General features: G+C 44.7%; 1 protein-coding gene across 3 annotated transcripts; it reads left to right on the top strand.

Annotated features, from left to right (window-relative positions):
• The first annotated feature begins 2,809 nt into the window (after positions 1-2,809).
• On the top strand, positions 2,810-19,464 carry LOC309717862 (CD276 antigen-like). Of its 3 annotated transcripts, none has more exons than XM_082552737.1 (8): positions 2,810-2,894; positions 3,664-4,044; positions 8,818-9,084; positions 11,046-11,426; positions 11,509-11,769; positions 12,199-12,300; positions 18,307-18,371; positions 19,130-19,464. In XM_082552737.1, exons 1-8 carry the CDS (start codon positions 2,843-2,845, stop codon positions 19,187-19,189), a joined length of 1,569 nt encoding a protein of 522 aa, XP_082408863.1. In that variant the 5' UTR covers positions 2,810-2,842; the 3' UTR covers positions 19,190-19,464. The 3 variants fall into 3 exon arrangements, with proteins under 3 accessions (XP_082408863.1, XP_082408865.1, XP_082408864.1); XM_082552738.1 differs by lacking the exon at positions 2,810-2,894 and adding an exon at positions 3,215-3,327; XM_082552739.1 differs by lacking the exon at positions 18,307-18,371.
• Positions 19,465-19,990: the final 526 nt, after the last annotated feature.

The following is a 19,990-nucleotide window of genomic DNA, read 5'->3' as shown; positions in this document are numbered from 1 at the left end:
TCAGCAAAATGCAGTGAATGAACAAAAGAGAAATCACATCAATATCTGGTGGGACCAGCCTTTGCCTTCTTCTAGGTCCAATTGCACACAGTTTTTGAAGGAGCTCGGCTGGTAGGTTGTTCCAAACATCCCGGAGAACTAAGCACAGATCATCTGTGGATGAAGGCTTCCTCACATCCTTCTGTCTCCTCCCTGAGTAAATGTGGTTATCCCGGCTGGACGTTTGTCAAAGCTGGGAAGGCGCCTAAAGAAAGCTCCAGCCGATCCAGGAGAGAAGGACAACTGCTGCCAAAGCAAAAACCTGTAGTGATCCCGTACGTGTCAGGAGTATCGGAGCAGCTGAGACGCATTTGTTCTAAACACCGGGTCTCTGTGGCTTTTAAACCCCAAAACATGCTGCGCCAAAAACTGGTCCACCCCAAGGATCGGGTCCCCGACACAAACAGAGTAACATAGTGTACGCTGTTAAGTGCAGGAGGATTGGCAGGATTTATACATCGGGGAAACCAAACAACCTCTGGCTACAACGCAGAAGAGCCACCTCGTCAGGCCAGGACTCTGCAGTCTGTTCACACCTACAGGCCAGTGGACACTCTTTCAAGGATGAGGATGTAACATCCTGGACAGGGAGGAACGCTGGTTTGAGGGCGGAGTCAAGGAGGCCATTTACGTGAAAACGGAAAGACCATCTCTGAATGGAGGAGGGGCCTAAGGGTACATCTGTCACCATCTTACAATGCTGTGATTGCAGCCATTCCCCAACTCTCTGTGAATGGGACTCATGGCTCAACTTTTATATTTCTGAAAGCTTTCTTTGTTTGCAGCATTCTTCACACCTGCCTAAAACTTTTGCACAGAGTACTCAAGGAGGCTGTGATGTTTGAATAATGCTCAGATGGTACTGATGAGCCCAAAGTGTAGCGTGAAAATGTCGAGACTCATCAGACCAGACGACATTTTCCAGGAGTCTGCTGTCCAACTGTGGCGAAGCTGTGTGAACTGTCGCCTCAGTTTCCTGTTTTTATCTGTGTTCAGAGATGCGTCTGCAAAGTGTGCAGGCGGCAGTTTAAGATACTGTTTCCTTCTCGTGAGCTCAAAGCAGACCAAGCATTCCCTCAGTACCCCAAAGCATTTCACCCAGAGAACTGTCACTCACTGGGTGTTTTCTATTTTAGTGATCATTGAGTACATATACAGCACTATGGAAAGTGTAAAGTAACCACACATTTCTTTATAGTTTGCTTCCAGGGAGCCAGAGTTTCTTAATAGTTCTCCAGGATCCACAAAGGTTTTTCTGTGTCGCCTAAACATCATTTGTTCTCAGCTGAACTCTTCGACTATTTCTTCAATTAAATCTACAACAAATAGCAAAAATAATCACCAATAAGTTGATTCCTAAAGAGCTATGAGCAGACTACCTGAGATATTTCAGCACCAACAGAAACACAGAGCTGAAGTCGTTAAGATTTTCACTGGAGGTGATCCGATTGGACAGAAATTAGAAATGAGGAGATGAGAGGGACAGCTGAGTGGTTCGGAGACCAACTTAGAGACACGAGGCTGAGGTGTTATTGAGGATTTCCTAACCTAAGATTAGACAGGACAAGAGAGGATCCTGAAGTTTGGGAGGATTTAGTCACGTCACACCTAATAACAAACAATACGTTCTGCACTAACCTGTGAATCATTCATGTAAATAAAGGCACTTAGCTCAGGGGCGTTTACCATAAACACCACTTCCTCCTCTTAGTAGGTGAGAGGCCACCTCCTGCAGCTGTAAAAACCACAGCTGGCCACTTGTCTCGATCTGTTTTCCACTCATACCTGTGAAGTAAGAAGGCTGCTAGTCATTGCTTTGACATCTTCCCTCCAACCTTTACTTTTCTACCATGCGGTCTATAAATAGAAACATCAAAACAGTTTCCTGTAGAACACAGGTGTCCAACTCCAGGCCTCGAGGGCCGGTGTCCTGCAGGTTTTAGACGTGTCCTTGATCCATCACAGCTGATTTAAATGGCTACATTACCTCCTCAACATGTCTTGAACTTGAGTTCTTGAACTAACCATGTGATTCAGGCGTGTTGACCCAGGCTGAGATCTGAAACCTGCAGGACACCGGCCCTTGAGGCCTGGAGTTCGACACCCCTGCTGTAGAAGATTCCTGGTTAGCTAACATCTGTAACACGACGCACTCCAAAAACAAAAAGCAGACAAACATACAGGTCTGCTGTGGTGTGTGAGAGGGCACAACAACGGCTTCTGTGCTGAGACCAGTTCTGTTTACATTACATTTACATTTCATCTGTCTGTGAATCACCACGTCTGCGAATCCCTGTCACTCTGAGGCGAGTGTTGCTCTGTTTAACTATATAAATGTCGAATACTGAAATTGATTTAAATGTGTTTTCTGTCTTCTGAGGTTTGTTATATTTACCCAGGTTCTTTAACAGCACCTAAAATGCTTTTCTTTGTTGAAGGACTCATGAGGCTTCCACATATTTTGGGCGAGGTTTCTTCAGCAGGATGAGAGCACGAGCATGAAGGTAAATGCCAGAAGCATGATAATAATTAGTGACATGAAACAATAAACATGTGAAAGTAAAAGTAAAGCCCTTCTTGTTTCCCCCTCTCTTCAGCTGTTTGCACTTCTAGCAGTGAAGCTCTAACCTGTTGTTTTCTCCTCCCTGTACTTCAACAGTACTGTAACAGTAAAGCTTTGAACAAACAGAGGAAGTGAAACACTGACCACAAAGACAAACCAGCGTCTCAGTCTGTCTGTCAGTGTCTTCATCAGCCCTGCTGCAGACATTCAAACAATAAATCGGCTCCTTATAACGTAAGGATGGCAGTTTGGGACAAAAACACTCTGTGGGGTTTCCTGTTGCTGCTCACAGGTAAGACTCTGACTGTGACACTGATGATGGATTTGATGTTTTTTTTGGTTTTACTTTGAATTATTTTTAGCCAAACCGCTTCTGCTTCTTTTCCTCTTGGTTGAAATCAATCAGACTTCACTGCCTGTTTACCAGCACGACCACCTCTCTGTGGTGCATTTCATAGAGCTACCAGTGAAACTCAAACATTTAAGTTCCTCCTCACCAAAGCTGCACTTCATGACATGTTTCAGTAACAGGTAATGCTCTCAAAAGGTCTCGAAAAAATCAGAGGAAATGAGACACGACCACAAAGCTAAGACGATGTCAGTCAGTGTCTTCATCAGCACTGCTGACCGCACGTTTAAAGAAGTCATTCAGTCGGCTCATTAAAATGTAAGGATGGCAGTTTGGGACAAAAACAGGCTGTGGGGGCTCCTGTTCCTGCTGGCAGGTAAGACTCTGACTGTGATGATGATGAAGCTTCTGTTTTCACATCAAACTGTTGTTAAAGAACAAACTCCACTGTGACTGAAGCCTTTTTCGTGATATCTTGATTGCTTCACGCGTATGAAATGTTATCTCGAGAACACAGAATCAAAGTCGTTTGAATCTTTAAATCTGAAGTTGATCTGGGGACACTTTTTGATTGCGTTTGATTCCAGATTCAAAGATCTGATTGTTTGAACTGAATCTTTGTTTTAGAGCTTCACACACAGCAGTCTGTATTTTCTGTCTCTAAACTGAGTCACTGTGTTTGAATCTCAGCTCTGTGTTTGCTCGTCTTTAGGTGCTGTGGGTCAAACTGTGATCTATCCTCTCACGTCTACCTGTGCTGTCAGAGGATCCACTGCCACCCTCCCCTGCACCTTCACACCTCTGAAGACTTTCAGTGATGGTGGGAGAGAAGTTCCACCAGAGCTCATCAGAGTCGTCTGGTATCAGAGCCAGCAGCATCAGCTCTGTCAGCTCAACAAACCATTTGTGTACGACAGTGATTCAAAAAATCACAAACAACGCTTTGAATATCTGGGAGACAAGAAGACAAACTGCACTTTACAGATCAGAGACGTGCAGCAGAGAGATCACGCAACCTTTTGCTTCAGGATGGAAGTCGATCACACAAAAGTACATTTTAATATCAGCAGAGGAGTGACTGTCAGAGTTGTTGGTAAGAACATGTTGTGCCAGCACAAACACCTGCTCTATAAATTATATTAGGAATCTACAGATGCAATTATATTTATGTTGTTAGTGATCTAAAGAACACCTCGCTGACTTTAGTCTGTGTTATAACATCCAGAGATGAATCTGATCTAACAGCGTCATAGAGTCGAACACCAGCAGTAATGAAGAATTTATAATAAATCATCACAAGTTCAACAAACAAAAGTTAAGTATCAGCAGTCCCTACATGAGTGAAACTTCATCTCTTAATAAAAAATATCATTGAATAGAATAGAATTCAACTTTATTGTCATTGCACACGTCACAAGTACAAGGCAACGAAATGCAGTTTGCATCCATCCAGAAATGGATCTGACGATCTTGCTGTCTTTTCACTATTTTCGTGAATGCATGCGTGAGGTTAAAGGTTGGTTCAAGAGTAATTCTCTTGTCCTGAACGAAAAGAAAACGGAGATCGTGGTGTTTGATAGTAAAATCCCCCGCGACCAACTGTGCGCTGCTCTGATGCCTTTTGCTAGCTCTCCTTCTGATTATGCCAGTAATTTGGGCACTACTGGATAGCTCGCTTAAATTTGACAAGCAAGTGTCTGCTGTTGTGAGGTCTAGTTTTAATCAGCTGCGCCTCATTTCTAAGGCTAAGCGCTGTATTCCGCACATTGACCTGGAAAAACGCATTCGTGACTTCCAGGTTGGACTACTGCAACTCTTTACACTGGCCTTTCCTCCACCCTTCTCCTTAGATTGCAGACTGTCCAGAATGCGGCGGCACACCTTTTGACAGGTAGCAGGAAGTTTTCTTCCATCACTCCTGTTCTCGCTGGCTTGCACTGGCTTCCAATTAAATACCGCATTCAATTTAAAATATTACTTTTCACCTACAAAACCATTAATAATTTGGCGCCGAGCTACCTCAATGAGCTTCTCAGGTTACACTCTCCTGTCAGAGCACTTAGATCTGCTACTCAAATTCTTCTGGAGCAACCTCGTTCTCGGCTGAAGTCTTGCAGTGACCGCGCGTTTGCTGTAGCTGCCCCGGTCTTATGCAACAACCTTCCTGTCGCTATCCGGGCGTCTGACTCTATGCCACTGTTTAAATCACGGCTGAAGACTTATTTGTTTAATCTTGCCTTTCCACCTAGTTAACACTTGGTGTGCGTTGGTACATTTTTATCCGTTATGCTTGTGAACTACTTTTATATCTTATGATTGTCAAGGTTTTTATAATTGATACGTGCCAGGTCCTTTCTCTTTTCCCTCCCATCTCCCTTTTCCTATTTTATTTTTGTCAAGCACCTTGGTATACCCTTGGTTTTTTAGTGTGCTTTATAAATAAAGTTTATTATTATTATTATTAAAGTGCTTTAGCCACAATATAGATATATTACAGAAATGGGTCTGTTACAATGAACATGGTATGAAGGTATGTCATGAATATGCTGTGACTATAAGTATGTGCAGGCTGTAGTGAGTATACAAGCTATAAATATGAAAACTATACAGAAATATGAAATATGAACATACAAGTTATAAACAGTGTTAGAATTATAATTATCATATTGTAATGATTGTTTATACAGAATCATACAGTAGTGCAGTTTAGATCAGTGAGATATGTGGATAGTTTCTACAGAGGCTATATAAAGTGCTAGTGGTTGTGAGTGGTGGTTCAGTCCATGTTATTATTGTGTGTTTGAGGGTCCAGTTGGCCATTTGTTTGTTTTTGTCCATTGTGTGTGTTCAGTTATAGGTGGTTGTGTGGATGTGTGTCCAGTCCACGTGTTAACGTGGGTCAGATGTCAGGAGCAGTGTTGGTCAAGTTACTTGAAAAAACCAGTAACTAATTACTGATTACTTCCCCCAAAAAGTAATCCCGTTACTTTACTGATTACTTATTTTCAAAAATAATTAATTACTTAGTTACTTAGTTACTTTTGCTGCATAATCCGTCATACAAAATGTAATCAAATGGAAAAGTCTCTTTTTTAACTTGTTTTATTAGTTTTAATCTTTTAACTTTATGCATCAAGCAAACATTTAATTATCTGCAACATTCTCTGACTGGAAGAAATTAGTTTAACATTTAAACCTATTTTCTGCACATTCCAGCACATAAAATAAAATATTTTTTGTGTTTACACTCAGTCTTTCAAATAGATGCAAGTAAAACACAGCAGAAAATAAATAAAGTCAAAGACTCAGCGGTCCTGTTGCTCTATTTTCACCTGTAAAGCAGGAGTGGGGTAGGCGGAGGGTTACCCTGGTGCAGGTGTGCCGCGGTCAGTGGAAGAATCCGCGAGTTTCTCTGTGAGTTTCCCATTACGTCGTAGCTACTCGGTGCTTGTTGGAAGTTTAGGGGTTTTTTCGCTGTAAAAAGAAGTTTTCTTCCCACGCACAGCGGACACTAATGTTTTTGTCACTTTTTATGGAATCAAACTCAAAGTAAGGTCAGTACTTGCACGCTTTAAACGCTGCACGCTCATACTCTCTCTGCACTCGATATATGATCCATTGTTGATCTGCACACAGCTGTTGTCACTAACGTCGCACTCGCTTACGTCACTGTCGTGAGACATTCTCGCAAAAAAATCACGGTTTTAGTAACGCAGTAACGCAGCGTTCCTACGGGAAAGTAACGGTAATCTAATTACCGTTTTTGCAATAGTAATCCCTTACTTTACTCGTTACTTGAAAAAAGTAATCAGATTACAGTAACGCGTAACACGTTACTGCCCATCTCTGGTCAGGAGTCTGACAGCTGTGGGGAAGAAGCTGTTCCGGTACCTGGTGGTCTTAGTCCGGAGGCTCCTGTAGCGCCTCCCAGAGGGCAGGAGGGTGAAGAGTCCATGTGATGGGTGACTGGGGTCTTTGATGATTTTCCCAGCCTTTCTCAGACACCGCTTCCTGTAGATGTCCTTTATGGCAGGAAGTGGTGCTCCGGCGATGTGCTGGGCAGTTTTTACGACCCTCTGCAACGCCTTCCGGTCCGAGGCAGAGCAGTTCCCGTACCAGACTGTTATACAGTTGGTCAGGATGCTCTCGATGGTGCAGCGATAGAAGTTCACCAGGATGTCTGAGGACAGGTGGTTCTTCCTCAGAGTCCTCAGGTAGAAGAGGCGCTGGTGAGCCTTCTTGACCAGCTTGCAGCAGTTGGTCGTCCAGATGAGATCCTCGGAGATGTGGACTCCCAGCCGTCCCCTTAATGTAGATGGTTGGATGTGGGTCAGCATTCCTCCTGTAGTCCACGATGAGCTCCTTGGTCTTCTCAGTGTTAAGCAGCAGGTTGTTTGTGTCGCACCACTCAGCCAGATGATCCACCTCCTCCCTGTAGGCGGCCTCATCGTTGTCGTTGATGAGGCCAATCACCGTGGTGTTGTCTGCACACTTAATGATGATGTTGGAACCATCAGCAGGTCTGCAGTCGTGGGTGATCATACATGTGTGCACAGCTCACATGTCAGATGTTAGAATGATTTTAGACTCCTCAAACTTACAACAGACGGCTGGTGTTTAGAATAGAGTCGAATAAATAGTAAAAACATAATTTGATTATTTCTGAAGAAGTCTTACGGAGCTCCACATACAGCATCAGCATCATATTCAAGATGTTTCTGCTCCTGCTCAAAAGGCTCGGATTTCCTCCTGGATGAAATATTTTCATATTAGTTGAAATTCAGAATAATCTGTTAAAATAATAAAGTCTCATCTTAACTTTGATCTCAGACAAACTTGCTCAGGAACAAATAACGCAAACAATAACAGCTGGAAATCGTCTAAGTGACTTATATCATCTTTAACTTTCACTGAGTGGTGAAAGTCAGCGCGGGGTTTGAAAACTACATGCTGGGAGTGAAACGCTCTCGCGAGCCTCGACTTCCTGCTCGACAGACAACTGCTGGGACATCTGGGCTGCGAGACCAGCAGGAACAAACATCTCTGAAAATGTTGGAGCAATTTTGCAAATAAGCAGTGTTTTGATAAATCGGTGAGATATTTGAGATTTACATGTGCATATATTGTGTCAAATAAGCATATTTCAAACTTTCTTATAGTTTTAGCCGCTCTCATCTGCCATTGCTGCTTTTTGGGTTTCAGACAAAATGCAGTCTGGGATACTTAGCTGCACCAAGTTCACCCAACTTCATCACGGATGTGCCCTCAATAGAGCCACAAGTCCACAATAAGACGAGTCAACATGAGCACGCCTACTGAGAAACGGCCTCTGAATTGTTGTCTAGCGTTGCGTTAACATGGCATCTGTGCAGATGCTTGCAAAGAGCCAAAGTTGTGTTAGCAGTACACCGCAACCTGGCACGCAGATAACTGAAGAACTGTCGTAATGCGAGTAACAACATGATTGTAACTGTAATGTAATTACTGAAATTAGTGAATTACTGAAAAATGTAACGTGGTCATACACAACACTGGTCCAGAGGGGGACACAATGGGACTGGATGTAAAACTTCATATTCTTCTGAAATCAAATGATCAATTCTGATACATCCTGTATTAAATTAATGAAACTGTTATGAATTCAGCACATTGGACAGCACATGAGTCTTAACACATGGTTTTAGTATTACACCGACACAAGTCTCCTCCATGAAATCTATAAATCTATTGATTTGTTTTGGATTTACAGATTTCCAGCCATTTCCGGTTTGTTTTATCCTTTTTAAGTTGTCTTCAAACAAGAATGCTACAGAAATGTTGTCACACAGTTTACAGTCCCAAATGAAGTTTGTTATTCTCCTTTTAGATTCGACTAAAATGAGAATAATCAGCTCCAGTGACGATAAAAAGTTGAGCAGAGGTGAAACCGTCACACTGCTCTGTGCTTCAGTCTGCACTTTCCACCAGCTGGAGGTCACCTGGTTCAAAGATGGCCACGCCCTCTCAGAGACCGGCCCCTCTCTTGAGCTCGACTTCCTGACGGCGGAGGATTCTGGGAACTACACCTGTGCTCTGAAGGCCAACATGGAGACTCTCTCTGAGCCGCACAGCCTGCAGGTGACGGGAGAGACAGGTTGGTGTGATCAGTTTCCTTTCTCCTCTGTCAAACAGCTGTGTGATGTTAAACCGATTAAAGCTGGTTTACTGTACTGCCCCCTGCTGGTTCTTGTCCACTTTAACAAGCACACTCCTTGTTTGCATTAGGGCTGGGTATCGTCACTGATTTCTAGAATCGATTCAATTCCGATTCACAAGGTCCCGAATCGATTCGATCCACGATTCGATTTAAATCTGGGAAATTTTGACAGTCAGAAATATAATTCAGATCAGTACATTTACATATTTTTGTATCAATAAAAAGGAAGCTGACACACGCAAGACTTTATCAAAGGTGTGAGCATCACAGCGAGGCCTTTGTGTCAAAGTAGCTGAAGATAAAACAGAAAAACATGAAGGTTTTCCTGTTCTGGGATTTTATAAAAATATTCTGCAGTAGATCAAAAACGAAAGAAAACCATTAATCAACACATGATTGTAATCTGAAGTTACAGCGGTTTTATTAGAGACACGGCGTTTTGCATTTTGAATAATTTTAAAAAGTTTAAATTTGTTCAGTTTTGAGCAGCAGAAATGAGGTTTTCTTTTCAGAAGAATGTAAAAGGAAAAAAAACAGCGGCCGACAGCCTGTAAACAACAGTAGACTGGTGCATAACAAGCAAGCGAATAATGAAGAGGAGAGAGAGAGAGAGGGAGAGAGAGAGAGAGAGAGGGAGAGAGAGAGAGAGAGAGAGAGAGAGAGGGAGAGAGAGAGAGGGAGAGAGAGAGAGAGAGAGGGAGAGAGAGAGAGAGAGAGAGAGAGAGAGAGAGAGGGAGAGAGAGAGAGAGAGCTGTGCATCGCGGTGGAAGCAAAACAGTAAAAGAGTGAATCATGACGATGTTTATGTGAAGCGTAGTTTGGATCTTCTTTTGCTGCTGGTTCGGTCAATATTGTTTGGAGAGACATCAAACTAACAGCTTTAGAATCGGCTCATAAAGGACGTGAACACAAAGCGCCGACAGATCAGAGTCAGCGAGCTGTCGGCTTCCAGCCCCGACCGTGAGAAAGTCACATCTCACTGATTCTGATCCGCGGGTCGCGCTGTGTGTTTACGTCTATGTGCAGAATCCCTGTACCTGCTCTCATTTACTGTTTTAGCTGTTTGGTGGTTCTTGAAATTTTGTGAGGTTTCACCAGAGATTCTGGCATTTCGGGCAAAATAAATTTATATTAAAAAATCGATTCAGGATTTTAATGAATCGATTTTACGTTATCCAAGCCAGAATCGATTTTAATCGATGAATCGATTACAAAAACCCACCCCTAGTTTGCATGTGTGCAGCACAGTGAAGGATGTTTAAGCTGCAATTAACTGAACATTGTTGAGTCAACAAGCAGGTCCTCACAAACTGATTTTTAAAAGAAATATTCATGTTTACAGTCAGCTTGGAGAAACAATAACTCTTAGAGTGACATGCTTGCCTCATTTTCCTTCGACCATCAGCTAACTGGTGCAAAGATATCCATCTATACAGATTCTTTCACTTATCCAGTTCAGGTTTGCAGAGGGGTGGAGGTGAGACAGTACACAGGTGTCCAGAGTCCGTGAAAACACACAGAGAGGCATGCACACTCACATTCACACCTGCAGTCAATTAACCCACCTGTCAGCAGTCTGGAGTACCCAGAGAGAACCCAAAGAGATGACGAAGAATATGAAAACACACAGAAAGGATGGGATTCAAACCAATAACCTTCTAGCTGTGAGGTGACAGTGCTACTACCACAGTTCTGCAGTGTGAGAAATGTATCATCTGCACCCTGTCTCATGGTTGTGTGTGGTACTAAATTAAATCAAGTGGCAGGAAGTGAACACAGAAGACATCCTGCCACCAACAAACAGATCTCTGCTATTTAGCAGCATTTTTCCAGCTTTATTCTTTTCCCAGGCTGAGTCACTGTGTTTGAATCTCAGCTCTGTGTTTGCTCTTCTTTAGGTGCTGTGGGTCAAACTGTGAACTATCCTCTCAGGTCTACCTGTGCTGTCACAGGATCCACTGCCACCCTCCCCTGCACCTTCACACCACCTAAGTCTGTCGATCAGAGAGGAAGAGAAGTCCCACTAAAGATCGTCAGAGTCCTCTGGTATCAGAGCCACTGCTATCAGCTCTATCAGCTCACCAAACCATCTGTGTACGACAGCGATTCAACAAACAACAAACCTCGTTATCAATATCTGGGAGACATGAAGACAAACTGCACTTTACAGATCAGAGATGTTCAGCAGAGAGACAACGCAAGCTTTTCCTTCAGGATGGGAGTTAATCATCGTGGGGGACATTTTACTAACGGCACAGGAGTGACTGTCAGAGTTACTGGTGACAACAATCTCCTCAGTCTAAGACTAATATTCATCATTAATGTGTCTTTAAGTCAAACTGATCTATATTCTCATTTTAGATGGGATTCAGATGAGAATAATCAGCTCCAGTGATGATAACAAGTTCAGAAAAAAAGAAAACGTCACACTGCTCTGTGCTTCAGTCTGCACTTTTCATCACCTGGAGGTCACCTGGTTCAAAGATGGCTGCATCCTGTCAGAAACAGGCTCCTCCCTCCAGCTGAGCTCTCTGACGGTGGAGGATTCTGGGAACTACACCTGTGCTCTGAAGACCAACATGAAGACTCTCTCTGAGCCGCACAGCCTGCAGGTGGAGGCAGGTTGGTGTTCCTCTCTGAAAGAAGCTGTTTCTTTATTCAGTGGAGCCACTGCAGTGACTTTAAGCCTCCACTGCAGCTTAATTAGGCTGCTCATGTTCCAACTAGCCTTTGAAGGAAATTAGTTCTGTCTGCATTTGTGCTATGTAACTGTAACTGTTTTATAACTGTTTTTGTGTGAATCACTTTGTTAGAAACTGTCCTTTTTAAATGTGCTATAGAAATAAAAATGGTTGGTTGGTTGTGGCTACGGTGTAGAAACAAACCACAGGTATGTCACAGCACTGTGACGAGCAGATACCTTGTAAGCCGGAGAGGAAATGGTGTGTTCACGTGATCCAATGGGAGACAAGTTATTCTCTTAAGGGAGGTGGTCAAATCTCTATAAAAAAGTTAATATTCAGTTTCAGAAATGTCAAATCTTTTTCACAGGAGTCAAACTGGACAAAGTGGACAACCTGACAGTTGCCCGTCTGCTTCTGTTCAGCGCTCACACAGTGCTCATCCTCTTTCTGGCATCAGTAATACTCAAAGGTAACTTACACCCACTCATCATTCTGTTTTCTTCTCCTCCCTCCGTCTGTTTCTTTACAGTCATTTTTCATACATGAACTTTTGAGGAGTGCCTGGGTTGCCTAACTGTTTGACCTACTTTCATAGTACCACAGGTCAAAGTTGACTGTGAACAAACATTTTAAGAAACCTTATCAAGTAGAAAATATCACATGACGGGACAGAGAGAGAGCAGCACAACACTTGTTAGTCTTCCTCACATAAAAACGTTAGTCACGAAGCACCACAGGAACCATGCGCTCGAACCATTCAGTTCACCTCATCTATTAAATGTATTTTACTGTGTATGTTATACATTACATGGCATAGATTGTCACTGCGCTGTATATCACAGCAGATGACGCACAATTATATGTATCTGCAAAGCCGGACGACACAAATTTGTGAAGCTAATGTAAAGTTTTGAAGACATAAAGACCTGGATGACCTCTAATAAGATAAGAGATAAGATAAGATAAAACTTTATTAATCCCTCGGGTGGGTTCCTCTGGGAAATTCGGTTTCCAAAAAAGCACAGCACCGACAGAAGTTACAGTTGCAGAATATTATTTATATATATATATATATATATATAGGTTAGCCAACTAACGGAGTTGCAGAAAGGTGCGACTAACGGAGTTGCAGAAAGGTGCGACAAATAAGGTGCCTAAGAAATACAGCAAGCTGTCCATACCTGAGGCCTTGGAAACTGCCAAGCAAAGACTCACAGCCTTGGCCAGCCGCTTGAGGAGGTACACCAGAGAGATAGAAGGCAGGAGAATAAACCAGCTGTTCTCCACAGAACCAGCAAAGGTGTACTCTCAGTGGCAAGGGAACAATAAGAGAACAGCACCACCAAGGCTGGAGACAGAGCAATACTGGAAGAGCATATGGGAGAAGGATGCAACCCATAACGGCAATGCTCAGTGGCTAGAGGATCTGAGGGCAGACCACAGCGACCTCCCTGAACAGGGTCCAGTAACCATCACAGTGGCAGATATCCAAGAAAGCGTCTCCAGTATGAAGAGTTGGACAGCACCAGGGCCCGACATGGTTCACGCCTACTGGCTGAAGAAGCTGACTGCACTCCACGAGCGTCTGGCAGCACAAATGAACCAGCTGCTAGTTAACGAGAGACACCCGGAATGGCTAACTGAAGGCCGGACGGTCCTGATCCCCAAGGACCCCAAGAAGGGACCGGTCCCCTCCAACTACCGACCAATAACCTGCCTCAGTACTACATGGAAGCTCCTGTCAGGCATCATATCGGCTAAGATGAACAGGCACATGGGTCAATACATGAGCGGGACACAGAAAGGAATTGGCAAGAATACCAGAGGCGCAAAACACCAGCTACTGGTAGACAGAACAATCAGCCGAGACTGCAAGACCAGACTGACCAACCTGTGCACTGCCTGGATTGATTACAAGAAGGCCTATGACTCAATGCCCCACAGCTGGATACTGGAATGCCTAGAATTGTACAAGATCAATGGGACCCTAAGAGCCTTCATCAGGAACTCAATGGGGATGTGGCGTACAACACTAGAGGCCAACTCCAAGCCCATAGCACAAGTCACCATCAAGTGCGGGATCTACCAAGGAGATGCTCTGTCCCCACTGCTGTTCTGCATAGGCCTGAACCCCCTCAGTGAGATCATTAACAAGACTGGCTACGGATACTGACTACAGAACGGAGCAGTTGTCAGCCACCTCCTGTACATGGATGACATCAAGCTGTATGCCAAGAGTGAACGAGACATCGATTCACTGATCCACACTACCAGGCTATACAGCAATGACATTGGAATGTCGTTCGGACTGGAGAAGTGTAGTCGGATGGTAACAAAGAGAGGGAAGGTAGTCAGAACTGAGGGGATTGAACTACCAGAAGGCAACATTGCAGACATAGAGGACAGTTACAAGTACTTGGGGATCCCGCAGGCGAAAGGGAACCATGAAGAGGCCGCTAGAAAAGCTGCAACCACCAAGTACCTGCAGAGGGTCAAGCAAGTCCTGAGGAGTCAGCTGAATGGTAAGAACAAGATCCGGGCCATCAACACGTACGCCCTGCCCGTGATCAGGTACCCTGCTGGGGTAATAGGCTGGCCAAAGGAGGAGATAGAAGCCACTGACATAAAGACAAGAAAGCTCCTTACCATGCATGGAGGGTTTCACCCCAAATCCAGCACCCTGAGGCTGTACGCTAAGCGGAAGGAAGGGGGCCGGGGACTGGTGAGTGTCAGCACCACAGTCCAGGATGAGACAACAAACATCCAAGAATACATTGGGAAGATGGCCCCAACTGACCGAGTGCTCAGTGAATACCTCAGGCAGCAGAAACCCAAGAAAGAGGAGGGAGACGAGGAACCATCATGGAAGGACAGGCCCCTGCACGGTATGTACCACCGGCAGATAGAGGAGGTGGCTGATATCCAGAAATCCTACCAGTGGCTGGACAAAGCTGGACTGAAAGACAGCACAGAAGCACTAATCATGGCAGCACAAGAACAAGCTCTGAGCACAAGATCCATAGAGGCTGGGGTCTATCACACCAGGCAAGACCCCAGGTGCAGGCTGTGTAAAGATGCCCCAGAGACAATCCAGCACATAACAGCAGGGTGCAAGATGCTAGCAGGCAAGGCATACATGGAACGCCATAACCAAGTGGCCGGCATAGTGTACAGGAACATCTGTGCCGAGTATAACCTGGAAGTCCCGAGGTCAAAATGGGAGATGCCCCCAAGGGTGGTGGAGAATGACCGAGCTAAGATCCTGTGGGACTTCCAGATACAGACGGACAAAATGGTGGTGGCTAACCAACCGGACATAGTGGTGGTAGACAAACAGAAGAAGACGGCCGTAGTGATCGATGTAGCGGTTCCGAATGACAGCAATATCAGGAAGAAGGAACACGAGAAGCTGGAGAAATACCAAGGGCTCAGAGAAGAGCTCGAGAGGATGTGGAGGGTGAAGGTAACGGTGGTCCCCGTGGTAATCGGAGCACTAGGTGCGGTGACTCCCAAGCTAGGCGAGTGGCTCCAGCAGATCCCGGGAACAACATCGGAGATCTCTGTCCAGAAGAGCGCAGTCCTGGGAACAGCTAAGATACTGCAGGACCCTCAAGCTCCCAGGCCTCTGGTAGAGGACCCGAGCTCTAAGGACAAACCGCCCGCATGGGCGTGCTGGGTGTTTTTTTTTTTTATACATACACACACACACACACACACATATATATAAATACAGAGACATATATAAATAAAATATACGAAGGGGATAAATAGAATAAATAGGAATAAAATAAAAATAAAAATACAAGTGAATTGCACATTTCAAGTATGGAGTCTATTGCACCGTTGACTATTAACAAAAAGTATTGCACAAAAGGTATTGCACAGTGAGGTGAAGAGGCACTACAGCTTAGTTGTTCCCCCTCCTTTGAATAGAATAGAATAGAATAGAATAGAATTCAACTTTATTGTCATTGCACATGCACAGGTACAGGGCAACGAAATGCAGTTTGCATCCATCCAGAAGTGCTTTAGTGATATAGATATATTACAATATATATTAGCAATAATATAGATATGTAAGTATATTACAGAAATGGGTCTATTATGTTATAATGTACACGGTATGAAGTATGTTGTGAATATTCTATAACTATAAGTATGTACAGGCTGTAGTGAGTACAAGCTATGTACAGGCTATGGACAGGATATAAATATGAAAAACTATACAGAATATGAAATAAATAACTTTACAGAAATCTGAGATATACAGCTATACAGAAATGGGAACTATGCAAGTTGTAAACAGTTGTAGGATTAAAGATTATCGAACGTACAGAATGATTATTTACACAGAGCTATACAGTAGTGCAGTTAAGATAAGTGAGGGTGTGGATAATTTCTACAGAGGCTATATAAAGTGCTAGTGGTTGTGAGTGGTGGTTCAGTCCATGTTATTATTGTGTTTGAGGGTACAGTTGTCCATTGTGGGTGTGTGTATGTTCAGTCCATGAGTTAACGTGGGTCAGATGTCAGGAGGCAGAGTTCAGGAGTCTGACAGCTGTGGGGAAGAAGCTGTTCCGGTACCTGGTGGTCTTAGTCCGGAGGCTCCTGTGGCGCCTCCCAGAGGGCAGGAGGGTGAAGAGTCCATGTGATGGGTGACTGGGGTCTTTGATGATTTTCCCAGCCCTTTTCAGACACCGCTTCCTGTAGATGTCTTTTATGGCAGGAAGTGATGCTCCGGCGATGCGCTGGGCAGTTTTCACGACCCTCTGCAACGCCTTCCGGTCCGAGGCAGAGCAGTTCCCGTACCAGACTGTTATACAGTTGGTCAGGATGCTCTCGATGGTGCAGCGATAGAAGTTCACCAGGATGTCTGAGGACAGGTGGTTCTTCCTCAGAGTCCTCAAGAAGAAGAGGCGCTGGTGAGCCTTCTTGACCAGCTTGGAGCAGTTGGTCGTCCAGATGAGATCCTCGGAGATGTGGACTCCCAGGAACTTGAAGCTGCTCACACCTTTGTCCTCCTGTCTCCCCTCCCTCTCCCCTCCAGAGAGGAGTTAAACAGTTTGATGGCGTGTGGGACAAAGGAGTTTTTAAGTCTGTTAGTTCTTGTCTTGGGGAGAAGCAACCTGTCACTGAACAGACTCTTCTGATTGTTTATGGCCGTGTGCAGAGGATGCCTGGCATTGTTCATAATGTCCAGCAGTTTTTTTAGTGTCCTTTTCTCTGCCACTGTCACCAGAGTGTCCAGCTTCATGCCGACCACAGAGCTAGCCTTCCTGATCAGTTTCTCCAGCCTGGATGAGTCCTTCTTTGCTGTGCTGCTCCCCCAGCACACCACAGCATAGAAAAGTACTCCAGCAACCACCGACTGGTAAAACATCCTCAGGAGCTTCCTGCAGATGTTAAAAGACCTCAGCCTCCTGAGGAAGTACAGTCGGCTTTGGGCTTTTTTATACAGGTGCTCTGTGTTGCATGACCAGTCCAGTTCATTGTCCACCCACAGCCCGAGGTACTTGTACTTGTTGACCACCTCCACCTCCTCCCCCTCTATCTGAACCGGCAGTGGACCTTCTCTGGACCTCCCGAAGTCCACAACCAGTTCCTTAGTCTTTGAGGTGTTGAGTTGCAGGTGGTTTGTGTGACTCCATGCGACAAAGTTCCTCACCAGACTTCTGTACTCCTCTTCCTGATCATCCCAGATACACCCCATGATGGCCGTGTCATCTGCAAACTTCTGAATGTGGCATAATTCAGAGTTGTAGCAGAAGTCAGAGGTGTACAGGGTGAAGAGAAGAGGGGACAGCACAGTTCCCTGTGGTGCTCCTGTGCTGCTGACCACTGTGTCAGACGTGATGTCCTTCAGCCTGACGTACTGTGGCCTGTCGGTGAGGTAGTCGGAGATCCAAGCCACCAGGCAGGGTCCACCTCCATCCTGTTCAGTTTTTCCTGAAGCATACAGGGCCGGATGGTATTAAAGGCACTGGAAAAGTCAAGAAACAGGATCCTGACCGTGCCTTTTCCCCCATCCAGGTGTGAGTGGGCTCTGTGTAGGAGGTACAGGATGGCATCCTCCACTCCGACACCCACCTTGTATGCAAACTGTAGTGGGTCCTGGGCATGTTGTACCTGTGGTCGGAGGAGGTTGAGGAAGAGCCGCTCTAGAGTCTTCATAAGATGTGACGTCAGTGCCACCGGTCGGATGTCCTGCTTCTTTATTCAGATAAAGCTGATGTTATTGAACTCAGCCATAAAACTTTAGAAACTGTCTAACCAGATGCCGTAACTCTGTGAGCACTTTTTGACCAGGACGTGTCCTTCAACGCACATATTAAACAAATATGTAGGACTGCTTTCATCCATGTGTGCAACATCTCTAAAATTAGAAATATCCTGTCTCAGGGTGAATAACTAGTTCATCAGTATTTTTTAGATAATGTAAATTCATTCACCTCTAACTGTTCTTGATTGTGTACAGGACGTGTTGTGTGCAGGTCAGGAGAGGGTCAGCAGCAGACAGCTGAGAGACTTGTGGCAGTTCAGGTGAGTCACATTATTACATAAAGTGTACATGATGGATATAAGCTGACACACAGGAGTTGTGGATGTGGGCGGTTGGAAAAACCCCCATCTGACATTTTGTGATTTTCACCGATTTGATGGAGGCAGATGCAGAGGTGATGTTCATGAAATAAACTCCAGAGCTGCAGTGTTTCTCCCTGCAGGCTGGAGCTGTGTCTCCCCCTTCTGGCAGTGAGAGTAATTACACAAACACTGTCAGTACTGAGGATGAGAAAAAGCCTCAGCAACGGTCACAGATGGCTTTCTCTGTCAGACCGTCATCCTTCCTCTGAACACCGAGTCTCTTTTTATCTGAATGGGGCGACCGTGGCTCAGGGGGTTGGGAAGCGTATCTGTAACCGGAAGGTCGCCGGTTCGATCCCTGGGCTCTCTGTCCTGGTCGTTGTGTCCTTGGGCAAGACACTTTACCCTACTTGCCTACTGGTGTTGGCCAGAGGGGCCGATGGCGCGATATGGCAGCCTCGCTTCTATCAGTCTGCCCCAGGGCAGCTGTGGCTACAACTGTAGCTTGCCTCCACCAGTGTATGAATGTGAGAGTGAATGAATAGTGGTATTGTAAAGCGCTTTGGGTGCCTAGAAAAGCGCTATATAAATCCAATCCATTATTATTATTGAATCATCACAAACGTTTCTCTGTTTGCATCACTTGTCATGATTTGGAGTTTGAGCCTGTTTATCAGCACCGACCTGTCTGCTGCTGTCTTCTTCTTCTGTTGCAGCCTCCAGACGTCCCTGAGGAGCCGAGGACCAACGAAGAAGAACGAGGCCAGGCTGTGTGAATTCATCAGTATTATATTTAACAGGCTTATTTCTCTCACGTAAAACAGTTAAAGTGCTCTTCTGCTTCAAGCTGTCAAGAAAAATCAATCACTGGTTTAAAATAAGTCCACCTGTTTATGACCAGAATATCATCAGGAAGTCAAAACATGATGCACTGGAAGGTTTAAGATAAAACATGTGTTGTTAAAACCTGATTGTGTGTATGCTGCTGTTATTGTGTGATCCTGTGTGGATTGATACTCATCCGTCCAATAGCAGATATTTGTGTTTTATAATTGATTCTCCAATTAAAATATTGATATTTTAGTAATTTGCGCTAAATTTGTAGTTTGTCATTAACAGGAACACAGTGGGAAACTACTTTATTGAGATCATCTAAATGAGTAGAACTACTTCTTCCACTGTCACAGTGATGTGTCACATACGGAGGTGTAAATGTTCCACGGCTCACGTGTGCTGATGATAATAACGGATGATCGCAAACAGCCAAGACGCGGCTGGTGACACACGTGGTAAGACCACAAACCTCGTCTAACACAAAAGCAAATCATAACACAGAATGCGATGATGTGTTTATGATGAAGTGAACTGAGATGATAACGGGGTTCTTGCTGATCGGAGCTGGCTTGGCCTCGGCTTATTGAAGATTAAAGAAAGCGGAATCGGCTGTTCAAAACCCCACAAGGCTGCCCGCTGGGATTGAAGCGATGGGATGGGTTGTAACTTCTCAAAATGGGCTCATTGAAGCAGCACGGATAAGATCTTGGAGAAGCTCACGGCTCTTCAACGGGAGATTGAGA

The sequence above is a fragment of the Aulonocara stuartgranti genome (genome assembly GCF_965226115.1).
Source record: "Aulonocara stuartgranti genome assembly, chromosome: 11".
NCBI classification, from domain to species: domain Eukaryota; kingdom Metazoa; phylum Chordata; class Actinopteri; order Cichliformes; family Cichlidae; genus Aulonocara; species Aulonocara stuartgranti.
This window is presented reverse-complemented; position numbering and strand designations above follow the sequence as displayed.